This window comes from Falco punctatus (genome assembly GCF_963210335.1).
Source record: "Falco punctatus genome assembly, chromosome: 4".
NCBI classification, from domain to species: Eukaryota; Metazoa; Chordata; class Aves; order Falconiformes; family Falconidae; genus Falco; species Falco punctatus.
Genome location: NC_137583.1, coordinates 35,010,545 through 35,029,482, shown reverse-complemented (window position 1 = coordinate 35,029,482; position 18,938 = coordinate 35,010,545). Strand labels below are relative to the sequence as shown.

At 41.0% G+C, this 18,938-nt stretch overlaps 1 protein-coding gene across 4 annotated transcripts in view; it reads left to right on the top strand.

Moving 5' to 3' along the window:
- XYLT1 (xylosyltransferase 1) overlaps window positions 1-18,938 on the top strand; it is a 202,894-nt gene that overhangs the window by 69,827 nt on the left and 114,129 nt on the right. Inside the window, exon 1 of one of the 4 annotated variants that reach the window (XM_080386666.1) lies at window positions 5,522-5,557. The exons of the other annotated variants lie outside the window; for them this stretch is intronic. Coding sequence (XP_080242792.1) covers window positions 5,537-5,557 — 21 coding nt within the window. The 5' untranslated portion in view covers window positions 5,522-5,536. Of the gene's footprint in view, window positions 1-5,521; window positions 5,558-18,938 lie in introns of those variants that run through there. 4 annotated transcript variants of the gene reach the window in all.

The following is an 18,938-nucleotide window of genomic DNA, read 5'->3' as shown; positions in this document are numbered from 1 at the left end:
AAGAATTGACACTTGGGTAATGGAGAGCTGTACTGGCTGCTCTGTCCTGGGCTTGTCCCCTCGTGGCAGAGGGTACAGGAGGGTTCTCTGGGAATGCTCCCTATCTGTCACTCTGATGGTATTTTCTTAACAAAAGCCAACATAATGTTTGTAACACTTAGATGCCCGGGCTGGTTGTTTCTTGGGCACCTGAAGGTTTCTTCTGAGATATGATTCTGCTAACTGGGCTTTTTCCACAAAGACTTTTATTATAATTTTGCTTTTCTTCTAATTAACTTTGAGCCAGCCTTCAAAACTGTTCCCATGACATGTGGCTGAAGCAGGACTGTTGTGTAATCTCTCAGACCGTATGTAGGCAGAAGATGTGTGTATTTCCCCTTTCTTTGGTCTCTTTATAATGACTTTTCCTAGCAGGTTTTCTGCCTTGTAGCCCAAACTTCAAAATGTTTACCGAAAACTTGGAAAGACCTTGTCTTAGCAAACTTCCCCTTCATTGTATGCCTTCCTCTGGATCATCTGGCTGCAGCACCCTGTCCCTTAAGCACTTTTCTTTAATGTAAGTGCTGCTGGTGCTGAGTGCAGTCTCCCTGTTTTTTATTATTTTTTTTGTTGTTTATTAATTTTTATTTGTTTATTATTTGTATTTAATTGTTTATTAAATGTATTTACTTCATATATAAAGCTAAATGTAGTTCCGCTTCAGAAGGAATCTGGTGCTCATTCTGGTTTACAGTCTTGGTGTAGCTGGGTTGTCCCGATATCAACTTCATATGAGGTATGTCCCGTTAGTGGGATCAGTGAAAATGATTTAATACTGATGTTTCTCCACAAAGCTACATAAACACAGAATTTCTTGGCATTACTTTCAAAATTTTAACAGCATCCTCTTGTTATTTAACAAAGCATTAACTACTTGTCCAGAGAGCACAGTAACAACCTTCAGGCAGATTTCTAAATACCAAAACAAGCTTCAGGCAAGTAATTTGGTCTTTCTGCATCACCCTTCATGTCTTACTCTTTGGGTTTGTTTGTTTTCATACTGTTCTGGTGTGACTCAAAGTATATAGGCAAATGCTAGCCAAGAGTAAACATTATTATTTTTATCATCATCATTATAAAGTAAAGCCGTGCAAGTCTGTCTGGGTAACTGCATTTTTACCGAGGTGATGCTGTGGTCTGAGGATGAGAAAGGGATGCAGTGATTGCTCTTCTATAAGTGGCATCTTATAGCAGAGTAGCAGATAATCCTGGACAAGGCTTGATTCTACTTACAGTTTTGCCCTAACTAGGCAGATGGAAATTTGTCTTGAACTTCTAGCTATCATAAAAAAGCTGCTATTTGTGCCAGCTCTTCAGATCTCCAGAGTCTTGCTGAAAGGGGTTTGAGTCCTGTTTTATCCTTTAGTGATGACCTGAGGTGTCATTGGGTGCGATTCTATGTTTTTCCCCAAGGGACTTCCAAATTTTTATGTCTGTGTGTAAATCTGTGCTCAGTTGCTTCTAGTGTTTACCTTGAACAACAATGCCTTTGGAATGGGACCTTAATGATTTGAGTGCCTCATTGGGCCCTGCAGTGACTAGTGTCCCACACTCTACACAAAAGATAGTAAGCTGTGAGGCAACTGCAGTGGAGACTGTATATCTAGCTTCAGCTAAATAATTTGCTGTGCACTGTTTCTCTGTTTATGGTTCAGTTTTAAAGGCCCTTTTAAGTGAAATTGGATACACTACAAAGTGTTGGTTTCATGTGTTTTATTCGCAGTTTAATCAGCATGATCCAGCTGCCAGTGCAGGGGAAACCGGAGCTCAATTTTTAATTATCCCTGCTTTGCCTGAGTTAGGAATTCCCAGTAGTGCTGTCTGAGAAAAGATGCCAAAAACCGCATTGTTCTTTAATTAGCTGTTGTAATTGTTTCAGTCTAATCTCCATGATTAGCAGCAGCATTAAATACAGCAGTAAGAATAGGCCTGCCCTCTTTGTGCTGCCCTAGTAAACACAATATTCTTACTTCTGGTAAGGGACATAATATAAAATCAATTAGAAGCCAACTAGTGTTGATTGGAAAATGATAAAGAGCAGCTACCATGAAGTGCAGATTGCTTTGTAAAGTTGGTTTATAACCATACTTCTGGGATGGCTTTATTGCCCGGTTTTGGGGGAAAACACCAGAATAACCACCTCTGTTGCAGAGAAGCCTTTGGGGATCTGACGCGGAGATTCCATCCTGTGTGAAGCCCTAATACAAGCTTCAAAATAATCTTTACTGTCACATGCAAATCCACTTTTTAGGAGAAGGTCATTCTTGCCACCGTGCAAAGCAAGTAGGTGCTTGCCAAATATGAACAATTGCAGAATATTCTCCAAAGAGATGAGTTTTTATTTTATGTTTGTCTGAGTTTTTGTTCAGAGGCTCAAAGATGCTCTGCAGTGGTACGTTTGTAGTGGGCAATTGTGCTTTCCAAGGAACATTTCTGCACAAGCATATGTGTTAGATCTGTTTCAGAACAGATTATGGTATTTAGCCATGTAAAGATACAGGAAAACTGCTTCATGAGATAGAAGTACAGCTTCCATGCCTGCTTTGATGGTGTTGAGGTACCTGCTGAGTTACCAGTTATTATCTCTATGTCCTTAATAACCTTTGTAAATTTGGTTTTGAGTATCATTGCATGTGGGATAAGTTGGAATAATATGCTTGGAAAACGCAGACTTAAGGTAGGTCACGCAGTTTAAAGTGAGTGGTGTTGAGTGTAAATTGATCGTTCCCAGAGAAACATAATTGCTGTAGTAATGGTTGTAGTCACAGACTTTGGAAATGTGAATAATTTGGCTGTTTCTATGTTTTTGTAAAGTAATTGATACAACTTCTTATGTCTTTTGGTGACATCTGACAGAGCCGCTATGCTCAAGTGTCACCAGTAGAATTGGCAGCGTAAGTTCAGGTTTTGTATGTCAGAGTGCAGGTGTGGCACAGACCTGGGAAATGCTCCGTCTGGGCATACACCCAGGAAATCTCAGGGGCTTGAGGAGTTTATTCTTTCTTAAGCCATATGAAATAAGATGATGTTATCATCGTTAGGAGATTAAAGAAAACAGGTTTTGTTGCACCTAAACTCCAGATTCCTGAATCTAAACCCAGTGCTTTGGACACACAGACGCACAAACAAAATCAACTAAACTTCCAGAAAAACAGCTGTAATTATGGGTGAGCTAATGAAAGAGTAGAAGTGAGCTTACATCTGTATCAGATTACTTTGTGTGTATCAAGATTAATCTAGTTTACAAATACAAAAAAATAATCATTGTCTTGTCAGTGAAGTAAAAGAACTCACACAGTTTTTGTTCAATGCTTTTAGTTATCTGAAGGGTTCTCCCTAATTTTTAGAAGGGTCAGATTAATATTTCCAAGCTGATATCTGATGCCTTGTTTGAGTAGTGCTGCAGAGCAGCTGATCCAGGTTTACAGCAGGAGTCCAGTTCAGGGAAACCACTAAAAAAATCAGGCTTTTGTACTAGTCCAATGAGAAATAACCTCAACTAAAATCTAAATGCATTTATTAGTTTATTTCATTTGAAGATACACTACATGAAAGACAAAAGCTCCCTATGCACTAAACCAAATCTTTTGTGATTGTGGAAGTCACTGAGCAAGTGCTTAGCGTTTTGAGAAGCTGGATGTTACCAAAATATGAAACTGGCTACATCAAAGCACTGATTAAGTAAGGTTGGCTTTATGCTGCTCTTTTATTCTTTCTGCCTGTAAAATATATGTGGAAGGAGACAAGAAAGATGCTATTTTTTCTCATTGGTTTATCTATCATTTTCCAGTTTATAGACCTGAGTAAAAGTAGGAAGAGGAAATAACCATATATAATCCCAGTGCCCTTAAAAACACATGTAACCACATTTGCTCTATCAGAAGCAGCACTTAATAGATCCAATTTACTGCCACTTTCACTATTTGCTTTGCAGTAACAATATTAAAATTGATCAGTTGAAGTAGATCTGTACCTGAGAAGGACTGAAAGGTAAATACTGCGTGATGGTGACACAACCTTCCCCTACCGTTTATCATCCAGGGTTACTGCTTGTGTTTTCTTTTCGTGGGGGTGGAAAACCTCAGCCTATTTAGGGAAAATACTGTGCTCAACTCTTACGGTACTGGCTGGTTTTCAGTCTGAAAATGGTGAGCTCCAACATGCGTGACCATTGCTGTTGTGCAGAGGACCATTTCTACACCAAGCAGCCCATCTGTCCAGTCAAACTTCCCTGCTAACACAATCCAGCTACCAACAGAATTCTGCTGTTGTTTCATGTAGAGCTTAAGAAACCTGGTAATGAGCCAGAACACTGCTGGGTCTTGCACAATGTGGGCGGTGAAGGGACACTGACTTACACTGTAAGGAGATACTAAATAATATAGGCTGGTTAAAGTAATGAAATCAGAAGAGCTGAATCAATGGAAGATGGAAAAGGTTGGAGAATTAAGTCTGGTTTCTCTTCAGGAAGCAGTTACTGCTTTCTATCAGTCACAGGAGGAGAATGAGCTAAGCAGTAATTAGCTGACCGCTTACATTTATGCTGAGGTGTAACCTGGTGAAGGTTTCCTAAAGCCGGTGTAAATAAGCTGAGCTAGTTTTAGTGCTTCCACAGTTAAAACCAGAGAATTTTAGAATAGAGGAGTTCTGAGATGGCAGTAAATGTGTGACCTGCTACAGCAGCTGGGTTTCTGGATGTGATTTCTGCCAGTATTTAGGTCCAGTGACTGATGGGCATTGTGGAGTCAGGATGTCTTCCTGCTAGTTCTGCAATCACAGTATAATGGAACCAACTTGTTTTATTTTACTGCTTCTGACACAGTATGTTCACACCACTTTGAATTCCCATAAGAGAAAATATAGACTTAGCAGGCAACATGCTGAATATATGAAGTTCTCTGCACAGAACCTGAGGGGGAGCTGTTAATTACTACATTGCCTTCCTCCACTGCCAAAAATTGCTGATTTTGCTATAAGTTGAAATGGTTGCAGCATTTGCTTAACTTTGTATTTCAGGAAATGTCTTGGAAACAACAAAAAAAGTTGGGGCAGTTAGTAAGCTCAATATCACTTACACCACTGGGACGAGCTGAAAATGGGCAGAGAATTTGCAGGTTCAGAAAACACAGCATCATCAGACTTTTACATTAGTCTTTTCACCTCGGAGGCAAGCCAAAACACTCTTCTGTTGATGAAAACTACTTATTCTTTGTAAAAGATCTTTAAGTGTCATGGCTTTCAGGTTGGCACGCTTTACAGAATTTCTTTCATAAATAAACCCGGAAATTTCTGATTGGAATAAATAGAGAGCAGCAGACTACTGTCATGCAGTTAAGGGATCGTTGGCTTTTATAAATACTTAATATATCAGACATAAATACGTTGTATGGCAAGCATAAATGCTCTCTCATTGTCAAAAATGTACATTGATTCTGTACATTCATATTCTGCAGAGCACCATTTGAAACTGAAGCTAGAATTGCCCAAAAGAAGCAAGATGGAGAAGTGCAGCAGGCAGGTTTGTTGGGGGCAGGAACGGTCTGTGCTCACGTGGGTTTAAGGGGAATTGCACAGATTTTGGGCAGTGGGGGGCAAACATGTCCACACATTCCATCTGCCAGTAAGTGCTCTCTGGTGTTTGTCTGACCCCGAGAGACACCTTGGAAGTATCTTGGAGGGGTGGACTGATACAACCTATGGATTTTTAGTATGTATAGATGTGAAGTTAGTAATTCTAATCTCTCTCAAGCTCACCAGCGGTGCATCTGAACAGCAGGATTGTAAAAACTGCTTTGTTTGGTGTAAAATCACCTGCAGTGTCATTGCACTTGTATAATCCTGTCTTGTGGCTGTTACGTCGCTACAGAAAATGTGTTACTGAACATGAATTTAAATAACTAATTACCATGCAAGTCCTGATTGCGTAAATGCTGCAGAGGTCTTTCTGCTGCTTTCAGCAGTGGCCAACGGTTCTTGGGCTGCAGGGAGGAGGCACCAGCCTCCCAGCGGTTTGAGCAACCTTGGCAGCTATGCAAGGAAATTCTCATTGCCTAATCTTGCATCTAGAAACAAGTGATATGCAGTAATTGGCCACCTAAACTTTTTGCAACTGTTACTTTAAGATTTTTAGTTAGCAACAAAGAACATGAAACTTTCTGTTCTTTGCTTCTTGAGTTGCAGTGTAATTATGCTGGTGATGTGCTCATTATAAATTGTTTCCAGTAATCCTTTGGGATTTACAGAGCTGCTTCCATTCGACTGTTAAGTGTAGGCTGTGCTGACTCTTATCGACTAGCAGAATTTCTCTTCAGAGATAAAACTGCATTAGAATCAAAGTACATGTACTTTGAATCGCACAAGCACATCTTGCTGCGGGACTTTCTGTGGAGCTGGTTAAAAAGGTAATACTCTGTTTTCTGTTTAAACAGGCATCGCTTTGCTGCTTGTTTGGTTGTGGGCTGCCATGAGCTGAGGGTGTGGAAGAGATGATTTCATCAGCCCCCGAGCCAGGCTCTGTCCCAGCCAGGGCTCACCCCACCCCTTCCAGTACAGAGAGCTCCCACAGCTCTGGAAAGCACAAGTCTTCCCAAATAAATATAATTTGGCCTTAAATTGTAGGAATATCTGTGGGCTTCTTGCTGGTCAACTGCTGTGTAGGGCTTTGCTTCATAAAGTACCCCTGAAGGTCTGGTGTATGATTGAGAAAAGCCACTGCCTTCTAGAGCAAGCACGTAACCTAAAGTGACCGCAGTCCCTGGGGCTTGCAGGCAGTGCCACTGCCACCCGAAATGGTGCAGGAGCCTGTCAGGCCACTTAGCAGGACCAGGAAAATGTTTGTGTTTGTTCTTTTACCATTATACACCTGTAAAACAATTGAATGAAATGAATGGAAATCAATTGACTCCATCAGAGCATTTCTCTGGTTTAAACTCAGTTCTTGACGGAGCAGTGGAGCTTCTCTGATCTACCAGCTGAAGATCTGCTCTGACAGGGGAGGCTTTGCTTGTTTGGCTTTTTTTCCTTTGTTGTTTTTTTTTTTTATTATTTTTCCTGTACTCTTTTTTTTTTTTTTTTTTTTTTTTTTTTTTTTTTTTTTTTTAAATCATAACTGCTGAGTGTTGTGTGAATTTCTGAATTTTAGCAGGAGCGATCAAGGTGTGTCAAAGGCTTCCATGGGAAGCAGCCAACAATTCTCTTTTCAGAGGAATTACATTGAGAATTACCATGGAAGGGTGCACGGTGAGGTTGTTTTCCTGCAGTTACAGGGGTTGGTAACAAACCCAGTGCTTCTGAGACCCACGCCGGCTCCTCGGAGCTGGCCTGGCGTTTTGGATTTGTTCCCCTTTTGACAATGCGCCGTCTGTGCGGAGCTGCTGGGCGGGCGGCTGAGCCACGGTGGCAAAGCTGGGTCCTTCCCGCAGCTGGGCTCTGCCCTCCACGAACCCTGGCTGGGCACTGAAAGCACCTCTGTGATCCTGCACAGGCCCTTTTTGTCTAGAGACCGTCCTGAGACGCCCAGGGCTTGCTCAAGGACCGCTTTGCAAGGCTGTGCACCGGAGGATAACGATTGCAGCATGCGGCCACTGCCGTGGGGCTGCAGCTGCAGACAGGGCGCTCTTTCAGTAGCTGTGTGACAGTCACGTTATTCTTTCAGAAAAATCAGGACTCTGAACAAAGTCTCTAAGGTAGATCTGTAGAACAATTCATTTTCTGTGCTATAAAAAAAAAAAAAAGCAGCGAACATCACTTTTTAGTTGAGTCAAAAAGTATACTGTACTGAAGGAAACCTTTTTGGTTTGTGGTTTGCCACCAGTACTAATAGGTGTTTCTTTTAACTCTGAAAATATTTGCATTGATCTGTTCCGTGTTTGTACTTCAGCCACTTAATATAACATACCAGATCTTCAAATCATAAAATCCAGATTGCCCTCTTGCCTCCTTTGCTGTCATATCGTGGTGGTTACAGTTTTGCCTCAGTCTCAGGTAACAGTCGGTTTCAGGTCTGTCTCTGCTCAAAATACTAACTACAAGGATTATTTTGAAACAAATGAGAAAGAAGGGGTGAGGTAAAATTGGCAAACTGGTTAGCTGGAGAATACAGCAAAGAGTTGGTATTTTATACCCTGCATGGCCTCCATATGAAATTTAAGATCTTTAACGAGGGGTGTAATCCTCACATTACTCAGCATGTTATCCTTTGGGTGTATCCCTTCATACTGTCTTTTGGGGCTGTCTAGTAAGGGTGAAAGGCAAATACAGAAAATGCCAGGTCTTTAGAAAAAAAGTGAACTTCATTTTCCTGGTGATCTCTATTTTGCATACATAAGACTGGAAGAAGATTTTTTTAAAAATTGAAATTCTATTGACATCTGCTAATCATAGTGCTTTTTTAAAATATATTAAATCCATTTCTCATTTATCCTGTTGTTTAAAAAAAACCCCCAAACCCATTACATTAGATGCTGAGAAATCATGTAAGAGTTTAGCCTTTATAGCTTGTGTATAAGCTATAGATTTCCTCGGGAGCTTAGAGCATGGGCAGAGCCCATGGAGATGTGCTGGTGCTGAGCCACGGGGTCGTGCTCGGCTCCTGGGCTGCTCCTGGCACTGCAGAAAGAGGAGGCTTTTTGGCTATTACTCTGCAGAGGCTTTACTCTTAACAGTAGCACGAGTATAATTTTGATTAGTCAGACATACTAACCAAGAGAAATAGCACGTGAGCAATCCTTTCTCCTTGAGGTTTTCCCACATCCCTCCTACTTAAGGGATAATTTGTAGTGCTGTGATACATGTCTCCTCCCTGGTTTTGCAGGTAACTTCACAGCCTGGACCATCACCCTCTGTGTGTATGTTCATGTGAGTAAATAAGGTAGAGTATTTAGGAGGTACACATCTCATAGGGTAACTGTTTAAAACTTCAATATGTTTTGGGACCTACTTGGGTCCCTGATTTGATTAATTCTTTTTCTATATTAGGAAATCTCTTCACATGAAAAAAGTCCCTGTGTGGAGTTAAAAAGCATTGTTGTAATAGTTGATTTGGTAAAACCCCAGGACCCGCAAAGCAGCAAACTGTCATTCATTAGCGCTAAGTGAGCCCTTACGCTCCTTCAAATGGCAACAGGAATTCAGAGCCACGCATGCGTAACATTTTACAGATTGTCTCAGTTATTTCTCGATTTATGTTATTCTTCTTGCATAGTAGACCACACATTTTCACTGATTCACATTCCCATCATTTCCAAAAGAAAATCTGAACAGATAATTTTCTGACTGACTCCATCTCACTGTGTATTGCCATGCAGTTGGGTCCTCCAGGATGGCAGAGTGCGGCATTCTCCTGCGCTAGTGCCAGCCCATGCCGCGACCTTTGCTGGCTTGTAAGGCCAGGTATTCAACAGGGGACTCTGAAAGTCTGTGGACACTTCTGTGGGAAACTTCACTACAAAGGGGTAATTCTTCAAAAAAGAAAGTTTCTAGAGTTGGTGTCCACCTGTCAGCAATGATCTGGCATGTCCTCAGAGGCCTCTGCTCAGAGCTGTCCTGCATGGGAGGGACATGGACTTGTGGGAACGTTTCCTGCCCCACGGAGCTGGTGAGGCAACCATTACTGCTGGAGCTAGGAATGGCAAAGTCAACGTGCTCCTGTCCATATAGTTCTTGTAATAGTTACTAGGTGGTTATCAGGAGAAGATAATCTTCTTGATGAGATATGTAAATAATTCCTGGAAAATGCCTCACCTCGATACCATTTTCTATTTAACCCGTCCTAACCGTGTGGGGAAAGTCACTGTGCTTTACATGCAAGAACTACGGCATGACGTGTTTTCTGTTGTACTCTGGAAAGGTGCAGCCGCTGAAATGCGCAGGCAGCGTCACTGAGAGGCATGCGGGTGGGCTCCTGCCATGGCTGAGGAGGTGGCCAGCAGGCTTGGGCAGGCGGGTGCCACAGCCACCAGTGCTTGGTGGCTAGAAAAATTGCAGAATGCAGTGGGGAAACTTGGCGTGTGGTTTGCTTGAACTAATGAAGGACTGTGAAGACAATAGCAGTTGAGAATGATGATCAGTGGCAAGTACCAAGTGTAGCTCAGGCATGCAGAGAGCATGCAGGCTATGTCAGTGGCTGGACTGCCTGCTTGCAATAACACGTATATGTTACATGGTATCAATAGGCACCCTCTTGACAGTTGCTAAGCTGATCAGTGAGTGTTTGTATTACATCTGTTGCCTGCATAACTTTTCTGGCTGTGCTGTGACAGTTGCAGCTTTCTGATCTCCAGCACTGTCTGGGACCAAGCCATGCTGGCAGCGAGGTAATTAAACAGTCTCCAGTACAGCGGGAGTTACCATTTATTTGATGTCAGTTAGCTGTAGTCACTTCAGACTCCTGTGAAATTCTCAGGGCCCTGACATACAGAAAAACATGTGATCTCCTTGCTTCCCTTTCCTGTTAGTTTCTACCTTCTGTCACTTCTTTATGTGCACGTGTGGCTTTCCATTTCTTCACATCACATTGAGCAACAGTACAGACCGCAGTAATTCAGTGATGGCCATGAGCTATTGAAAAGCTGCTTGGTCCTGACTTGTATGTCATTGAGTAACCAGTGTGGTTCACTTGACAAATCGTTCCTTGCTGCAGATGAACAATCAGGATAGCAGGGACTGCTAGCTTCTGCTCAGTAATTTCTAGATTAATGGTGTCAGCTGAGTGCAGGAGTTGTATCTCTTATTATAGCAACATACATTTGCTGTGCTGGTGGCTAAAATCAGCTGTGGACCATATGGGTAGCTTCTAAGCTCTTTTGGATTTGCTGAAGTATTGCTTAATGATCGTGTACTCAAATGTCTGGCATCACAATGCCTATTATTTGACCTATAAAATCAGTGAAACACAGCCTGTCAGCTGCAGAACTCTGTCAGAAAGACTTCATAATTTACCTAAATTTAGTATCGGTGCAGGTTTTCATTTCTTTTTGTATGGGCTTTGCAAGTCGATTGTGAAAAATCCCTTATGTAAAGTGAACTATAAGCCCAAATGAGATTTTGTTTAGATTTTCTAGAAAGGGAATGTTGATTATAGGAGTCCTGTTTTAATATTTATATATGATGTTTTCCCTGGGAAGTCTTTTTGCCCACAGTTTTCCAGACCAGTTCAGGAAGACATTTTAGGTTTGGTTTTTTTTTGTGGAAATTATTTATTGCTTGTGCTAATACCAAATTGTCCAATATTTCAGTAGAGATGTGTTGTGGAGCGTTTGGGATGAAAGATGCTGTATAAGCATTAGACACTTACTGCATTTTAGTGAAGGCTGGCCACAGACTGCAGCAAGAACTCGAGAGATTAATCATCCTTATTTTCTGCCTTTGAATTTGCTGAATCTGCAAATTGAATTTGCTGTCTTCTGTTTTGCTTTAGATGAGCTGTAGTTTTCCTCTGGAAAACGCCTTCTGTTTCTCTTACAGGTATGGACAGCTTTAGTTAGATAGGTACTACTTCTGGATTGTTCTACTTATGTGCTACCGTATTCATACGCCTCAGGCCTCAGTCTGGATTGTCTTTTGTCTGTGACCAGCACAGTTTGCTGCTGCCTGAAGGAAATGCCTTCTGGCTGGAAGCGAGCTTCTGGAAAACCAGTGTGAACTGGTAGCTTCCCAGCGCTGCTGCCGGTCTGTGCAGGCTGCACAGAGCTGGTCCCTTAACCAAGCAATCATGTCACTCTAATGTGTTTGTTTTCTTTGCTATTTTATGCACATACTAGTTTTAGTGGGATGAGTGTCAGCTGCATCATAATTACAGCTGTCCTCACTTCAGAATTAAAAAAATGACACCAAAATCCCTAGGCTTCCTTGGGAGTCCAGGCTTCGTCAGCAGCCGTGAGTCACCATGATTGCGTGAATATATGAGATGAAGAAAACATGATGATTTCTCCTTTGTTCCCTAACCTTTTCTGAATAAGCAGCAGCAATTGCCTCTCGGCACCTTAGCACCTAAAATTTCATTGGGGCATGAAAAGCTTCCAATCGCAAACCTTGTAATTCTTAGACATTGTGTGTGAATACTGGAAAAGTGGCACAACGGCAGCTTTACTTGTTGCCAATGCAAAACAGAATTTTTTATTTTTTTTTTTTTTGCATTTTACCTACTTGTTTGAATATCCAGCTTCCCTTAACTGGATCAGCAAAGAGGATGCTTGTCAAAAAAAGTATTTTTTTTTCCTTCTACCCACTCCTTTGTTTATTTTGTTGTAAACTGGATTCTTCATAGGAGAGGTTGCAAAATTATGAGGTTGCACTGAACACAAACAGGCTTTTTCCAAGCGTTGTTTAAAAAGCTATTTGATACATAAATCTAATATTGGGGAAAAATTATTGGAAAATGTGTAATATGTAGAATGCATAATAATGGCATCTGCTGTTTTTACTTTGGTCTTTGGCATATGTAGCCTTATTTGAGTTTCACAGTTTTATAAATATTTCCATTTTGTGTGCATCTTCATAAGGACAGTAATGGTAATTGAAGAGTAGGAGGAAGATCTGCAGTGTCAGTATGAGCCTGTTTGAGGGAGTGATAATTCAAGAGAGACTGTGACTGTGGTGCTGGAGATGGTGAATTAAAGGAAGGCAGAAAGTTGTGAACGTGCCGTGTGCTTTTCCCTGTCCAGTCTGCTGGCTGAAGGTCGTTACCAGCAGGACAGGCAGAGACTTGCAAGGAGTCAGAATTTGATTAAAATGTCTGGAAAGGGAACAAGGAATCAATTTTTATTTGTTTTGTGTGATAACATAAACCAGATTTTAGAGGGACACGTTTTGGACTGGAGTAGCTTTATCTTGACTTTAAATGGCTTGGTTACCTCTTCATTTTATACAGATGAAAATATTTCTATTAAGTAACACATGTAGTCTGTATGCCTTTTTGATGCCTCTTTTGTGTCTTTCCAAGACCACCATCATAGGGAGACTGATTAATACAGCCGTATTACAGATTATCTACATAAGCACTGAGATTATAGTGCAAGGAGCATAACCTCAGAGCATTTTCCTTGTGATAGGAAAAACCACATGTTTCTTTGAACACCGCAAACTGCCGTATCCTTCTGCTGTGGGGGTAATAAATGCCTGCTAGATCTGGCAAATCCTTTGTTGCTGCAGTTAGCTGGCTTTGCAGCACCACGCCATGCAAGACTTAGTAACTTTAGGATGCTATTAACCTTTCCAGTGACTTCCACTTGATTTAGCCTCCGCTACCTTCATATCAACATGATGGCCACAATGGTTGCAGCTGCAATACCACTTCAATCATGTTGTCTGGGGGCAATCCATGTCCTGCAGACCAACACAGCCTGCAAAATTCTTTTTGTGTGGCTTGTTGCCGAGTGGATGGAGACTGTATTGTTCCAGTGGGTGTCTCGAGGTGCACTGCAGCATGTGGCCTGTGTATTTGGAAAGCCCTAGGAGCCCTCAGCAAGCAAAGCCTTGTTTTGGCTTTGCATGGTGCAATCCTGAAGCTTGCTCCAGCTCTTTGACAGCAATGGAAATGCAACAATGTCCTGGGGAGTTAACTGCTAGAAATGTCAAATCCATGTTTTCATTTATACTCAAATCACTTGTGATTTGACTAATAAGCCTTTAGATCTAAACTGTTAAACTCATTGTGAAAATGTTATTTTATCTAGACCTTTGGAAATAATAGTAAGGGAAGAAGAAAGCAAAGTGTTGATGCCAGTTTGTTGGGTCACTCAAAGAAGAGGTAAGATTTTGAGCTTAAGAGTTATTAGGGAGAAACCTAAGGGCAAGAGGCAGCCTCACCCAGGTGGATCAAAAAAAAGTAAATACAAAAGTGTAGGAACAGATGGGGTGGGAGCTAGTTCAGTTGTCCTTTGCTTTGGTGTTCTGGTCCTCACCTGAAGCTGTGTTACAGCTTTAAGGCTGCGAAGTTTTTTGAGATTTCGTCTGCTTTCACCAGCCAGCCAACAGATGAGGAAGCCTGACTCATCTTGACAGGACTTCACAGAATCCAGGCGCTGTCCTGTCTGCCAGTGGAAACTGACCCATGGCTGTCTTTGTGTTCCCTTATTTATTTAGAAAAGAGACTTTTGTTCCTTCCCTGACAGGTCTGCAGATCTGCAAAGGTTGGAACCAGAACAAGGGCAGCAATCAGACAAAAGGTGAACTATCGAACACCAAAGCAGAAGCCAAGAGATGTGACAAGATTAAAAGACAAACATAAAGGGCATTGTATCGGCTGTAGATGCCATTTAACAGGAAGGATGCCCAACAGCAAGGTTCAAGATTGGGTCAGAAATTATAGTCTGAAGGAGATTGAGGGCTAAATAAGTGACAAATAGACTTAATCCAGAGTTCATTTCTTTAAACTGTCCATGTTTTCTAAAAAATAATATTTATAAACTCCTCATTCTTTCTGTTTATACCACGTACATTCTGATGAATGTATATAACTTTTGTTAGATTTACATGTATTACATTTTAGAAAGTTGTTTGCCTTACATTTTCCTTCCTTCTTGCCTGACTTTATAAAATGTTCAGGATCTCGGGAGTCTGGGACCTTCGTTTAACATTTCTGAAAGCTGACTGTCTGCCTTCATGTCCATATGTGCTGATGTCAGAGTCTGCACTTGCTTGACATAAGTTATTATTGAAGATAATTTTTTCCCCCCTGTAACTCCCTTTTCTGAGTCATGCATTACTCTTGCTTTTAGACATTTTGCCATTAAATCTGCTTGACCGTTTTTGCATTATCAAGAACTAAGACCTTTAGCCTCTGGCAATTGCACTGATCTTCAGTCAGTTTTCTTAAATAAATAAAAACTGCAGACACTTGAAATTGTACCATTATCTGCATGAGAGGTAGGCTGAATAGGCTATTGTTAGCTTACTCACAGACCCAGAATTGAACTCTGAACAAAGGGACATTACACCTTGTTTTTAGAATTCCTGGGAAAATTTAGCCCTGGAAAGAAGTGCTCCCAGACAAAGCGTGGCTTGGGATTTTCTAAATCTGGAAAATTGTTTCAGCCTTGTTATTTCAGTGTTCCTTTGGCTTCATATTCTTCATAATGAAAAGTGACAGTTGTTTTACATACTGGAAAATCTTGCATGATTGGTCTCAGTTCATTATCTGCAGGAGGAAATTAAGATTACACTACCCACACATTAATGATGAAGTTCCCATGGCTTTTTAATGACATTTTACTTTAAATACAAAGACACTGTGGTGGTGAACAAGATCACTACAGTAAATCCTAATGATCATGATCAGATCATATTTGTATTAATAAGATCTGTAACTAAAAGCTACTGCTCTGTAATAGCAATTAAAACGTTCTGTGAGTAATTAGATGCCGCTTCTTAAAGACTTTTTTTTTTTTCCCTCTCAATGCATGTCAGACTTACAGTCAAGATCTGGTGTTAAACAATTTCCTGCAAATACTTGTCAAATTTTTTCATGACAGAGTTGCCTTGCAGTTGGCACACATGACTGCACTTTCCCTGCTTGTTGAGCTGTGTATCTGCATTTTTACTCTTGTATGCAATAGGTACACCATTTCCTCACTCAGACTCAGTTTTTATCAGACTTCATGCATGGTTTTTGTCTGGTGTTGGATATTCATTTCACCATTTTCCCCTGCTCTGCCTCCCCAAATGCCCAGAAGAGCAGTGGAAGTAAATACATTTTTCTGCTTCTGTTAGGACAACTTTGTTTCATCTGCTGCCCTGTTAATACAGCCTTGTTCCTGTGGCGATGGGCCCATGAGAGATCCCTGCTCTTGCGGTCTATCCCATGTTCTTGGGAAGTGCTCCAGCTTAGGTACCTCTAGTGAACTGAATCCTTAACACTTGGTTGAGATACTAAACAGAGAGGTAGTGAGGAGATGAATTACAGTGTAGATACAACTGCTGCTATTTTATTTCTGCTTTGAATTCCACTGGTTTTCCCAATCCCCACTGTGTGCAGTGTTCTCCACACGGCTTGCACGAGTGTAACTGTAGAGAGACTGGTGCACGGTTTGTGATATTTTTTTTTGTGTGTGTAATAAAAGCAGTGGTGTAAGGAACAAGGGGAGGGGAAAACTCACTCTTTAGCAAGTTTCTCGTGCAGTGTCATCCTGTTTTGTTAGTGGTTCTTTGCTAAGAAGTCTGTTACTTTGGACATACTTGGAGGCAATTTTCATTTGGTAGGTGTGTTTAGAGCTTCAGAAGTTTCTAAGCCAGCCAATTCATCAAACATCTTTTAAAATATGTGGAAATACATTGTAAACAAGTATAGGTTCCCTATAAGATACTGCACTAATATATGGGCATTTCATGGAATAATAGGAATTGCAAGCAATGCAGTTGCCCAGTACAGTTAAAAACATGTGCTTAATTCACTTCTTTGCTTGCTGCCTGTGCATCTTTGTTGGTGAAAAGGAATATTCCAGCTTGAAATTAAAAAAGAAAAAAAAAAAAACCCACCCCAAACTATTTTACCAAATTTTAGCAACTATTTAGCAGTTGCTGTTCATGATTTAAGAAATAGTTCATGGTTGGCATCTTTGGAGGGACCAAGGGCTGAATAGTGTTGCTGGATATCTTGTAGAAGTGCAGTTTGTCTGGGTAAGAGGCAGGCAGCTGATGTCATGGATTGAGATGTATCTGCCACTTGGTGGCTGTGGATTGTAGCTTACGATCTAGATTTGCTCCAGGTTCAGTCACTGACCCACAAATGAAGACTGTTGCGTATTTTCTGAGCAGGACCATGCTCTAACCTGCTGGGTCAGTGGGGGCACAGTATGGCTTGCCAGCAGGGAAAGGCTGAATTTCTCCTTTTATTGACTTCTGGGTGAGGACTGCCAGAATTTCCCCTTCACCTGTAAAACCAGCACTAAAGTAATACACTTACATGTGGGAACAGACTTGTTGACTGTACAGAACAGAGGAATCTGTATCTGTTGTGCAACATTGTCATTCCCTCTCTCTGTGGATAATTGATGGCAGATAAGACTAACAGCATTTTTTTTCAACCACTGCTTCTGTCTTGCTGCAATATTTTGTGTCAGCGGGGACTTCTGGCTAACTAGCACACATGTATTCACAAACAGGGAAGGAAAAAAATAATTCAAGTGACTCTTTACTTATTTTAATCACTTCTATAAAATTATCACAAAACCACTTGTTTACTGGAAGGAGCCCAGCGGGTCAAACCGTTAAGGATGATAACAATCTTCTTGCTTTTTCCAAGTCATTCATTATCTTAGAGGTTTCAATGCAGAGAAAATGTTGCCTAATAGATTCCTGTGTCTGCTCTTTTTGAACTTCCTTGAGCAATCCAGGAGCCAATAATAGCCCATGTACGTTTTAACTGTCATTCAAAGTCTTTATTTTCAGAGGAATGTAAAATTTATTTGGGCATAAACAGAGAATCTGGGCCATACACAGAGTCTAATGTTTCTTCTTGATAAAGGCTTTCGCTGTTATAAAGGACAACACATGAATTTAACTAAGTACAGACGACAGCTCATGCTCTGCTTTCACTGCATGCAAAATGCATCTTTTCACATCAGTATTTAGAGCAGCCTTCGGCTTGCATCAGATTTCTTCAAATCTGCTCAGCTAACATAATTTGATGCTAATAAAGAATAATAAAGGGCAACAATTTCACATCCGCTGACAATAATCGGTGGTCCTGCCTTTATAAGTGATAGGAACCTGGAGCTTGTTTTCCTGGAGGAGCCTCCTGTGTCGCAAGCGCTGATCTCAGATACTGCCAAGCGCTGAGTTGCAGTGTGGTACCTGCTGGGAAAGCTCGTCTCCGGCTATTTGTTTCTTTTGTGGCAGAGGTTTTTTTCCTCCTTCCTGTTTGCTGTTAAGCTCTTTGCTGGGCTGCATTGGTATTCCAGCCAGCAGAGTCTTGAGTAAACATTTCCGTGCCATCCTTCTTGTGCAGCAGGGCTTGCCTGGCATGGGAGCGACGGGATGGGAAGCGGGGGAGCTGGTAAAACTGTGTTTCGGCATCTTTCCCATGCTTTTTTTCCTTGAACTCAGCAGTTGGAATTATGTGCAACCTGTCACAAGTGGCCTTCCCAGGAAAGTGCGGATTCCATGGGAAGCAATCTGCAGCCTGGCAGATGTGCACAAAGACCCAAAGTCTGGAAACTTGATGAATTTGCTCCTTTCATGGCAGCATTATGTCACTGAGAGGCAGTAGGTAATCAGGCAAAATAAGATAATAATAGTCATTTTTTCTTGGATATACAGAAAGCACCAACCAAATGACCAAGTCTGCAAACTGACAGTACTTTATCTGCACCCATCACAAAAGGTACACAGTGTGTGTATGTCTCTCGTTGGTATTGCTTCATGTAGAGCTGTTGATATTATCCGTCCTTACAAAACATGGATTAGAAACTGTCTGCTTCAAATCTGTAATACTGATAAGTTCCCTTAGGCTGATTTCTGGCGGTGGTCTAATCTTTGCAGTTTATGCATCCTAGATAAAATTTGAGAGAGATTTTCTTCATTTCAAACCCTTAAAAATACTGCTCTGCTGAAGCATTATTATTATGTTGGTAAATATATAGCATTATACTTGCCAGGTGTCATGTTGTGAATTGGTTGGTATAGTAAAAATACTGATGGGAAATAACACGTTTTGGAAGATACACATAGCATGACATATGCTCTATCATGGTACTGTTTCTGCAAACGAATCAGAAAATTCTCCAACCAAAGTTTCTTTCTAAAAGGTGTATTACAGTACTATGTACACAAATTAGATCATTAAATATGCTTGTAAATGAGAACTGTAAAAGATGCTTGTTTTGCATCAGTGCTGATGCTAAAGAAGACGACTTACGAAAATCTCAGGTAATTTGATAAAATTCACACAATGTGTATTTGTA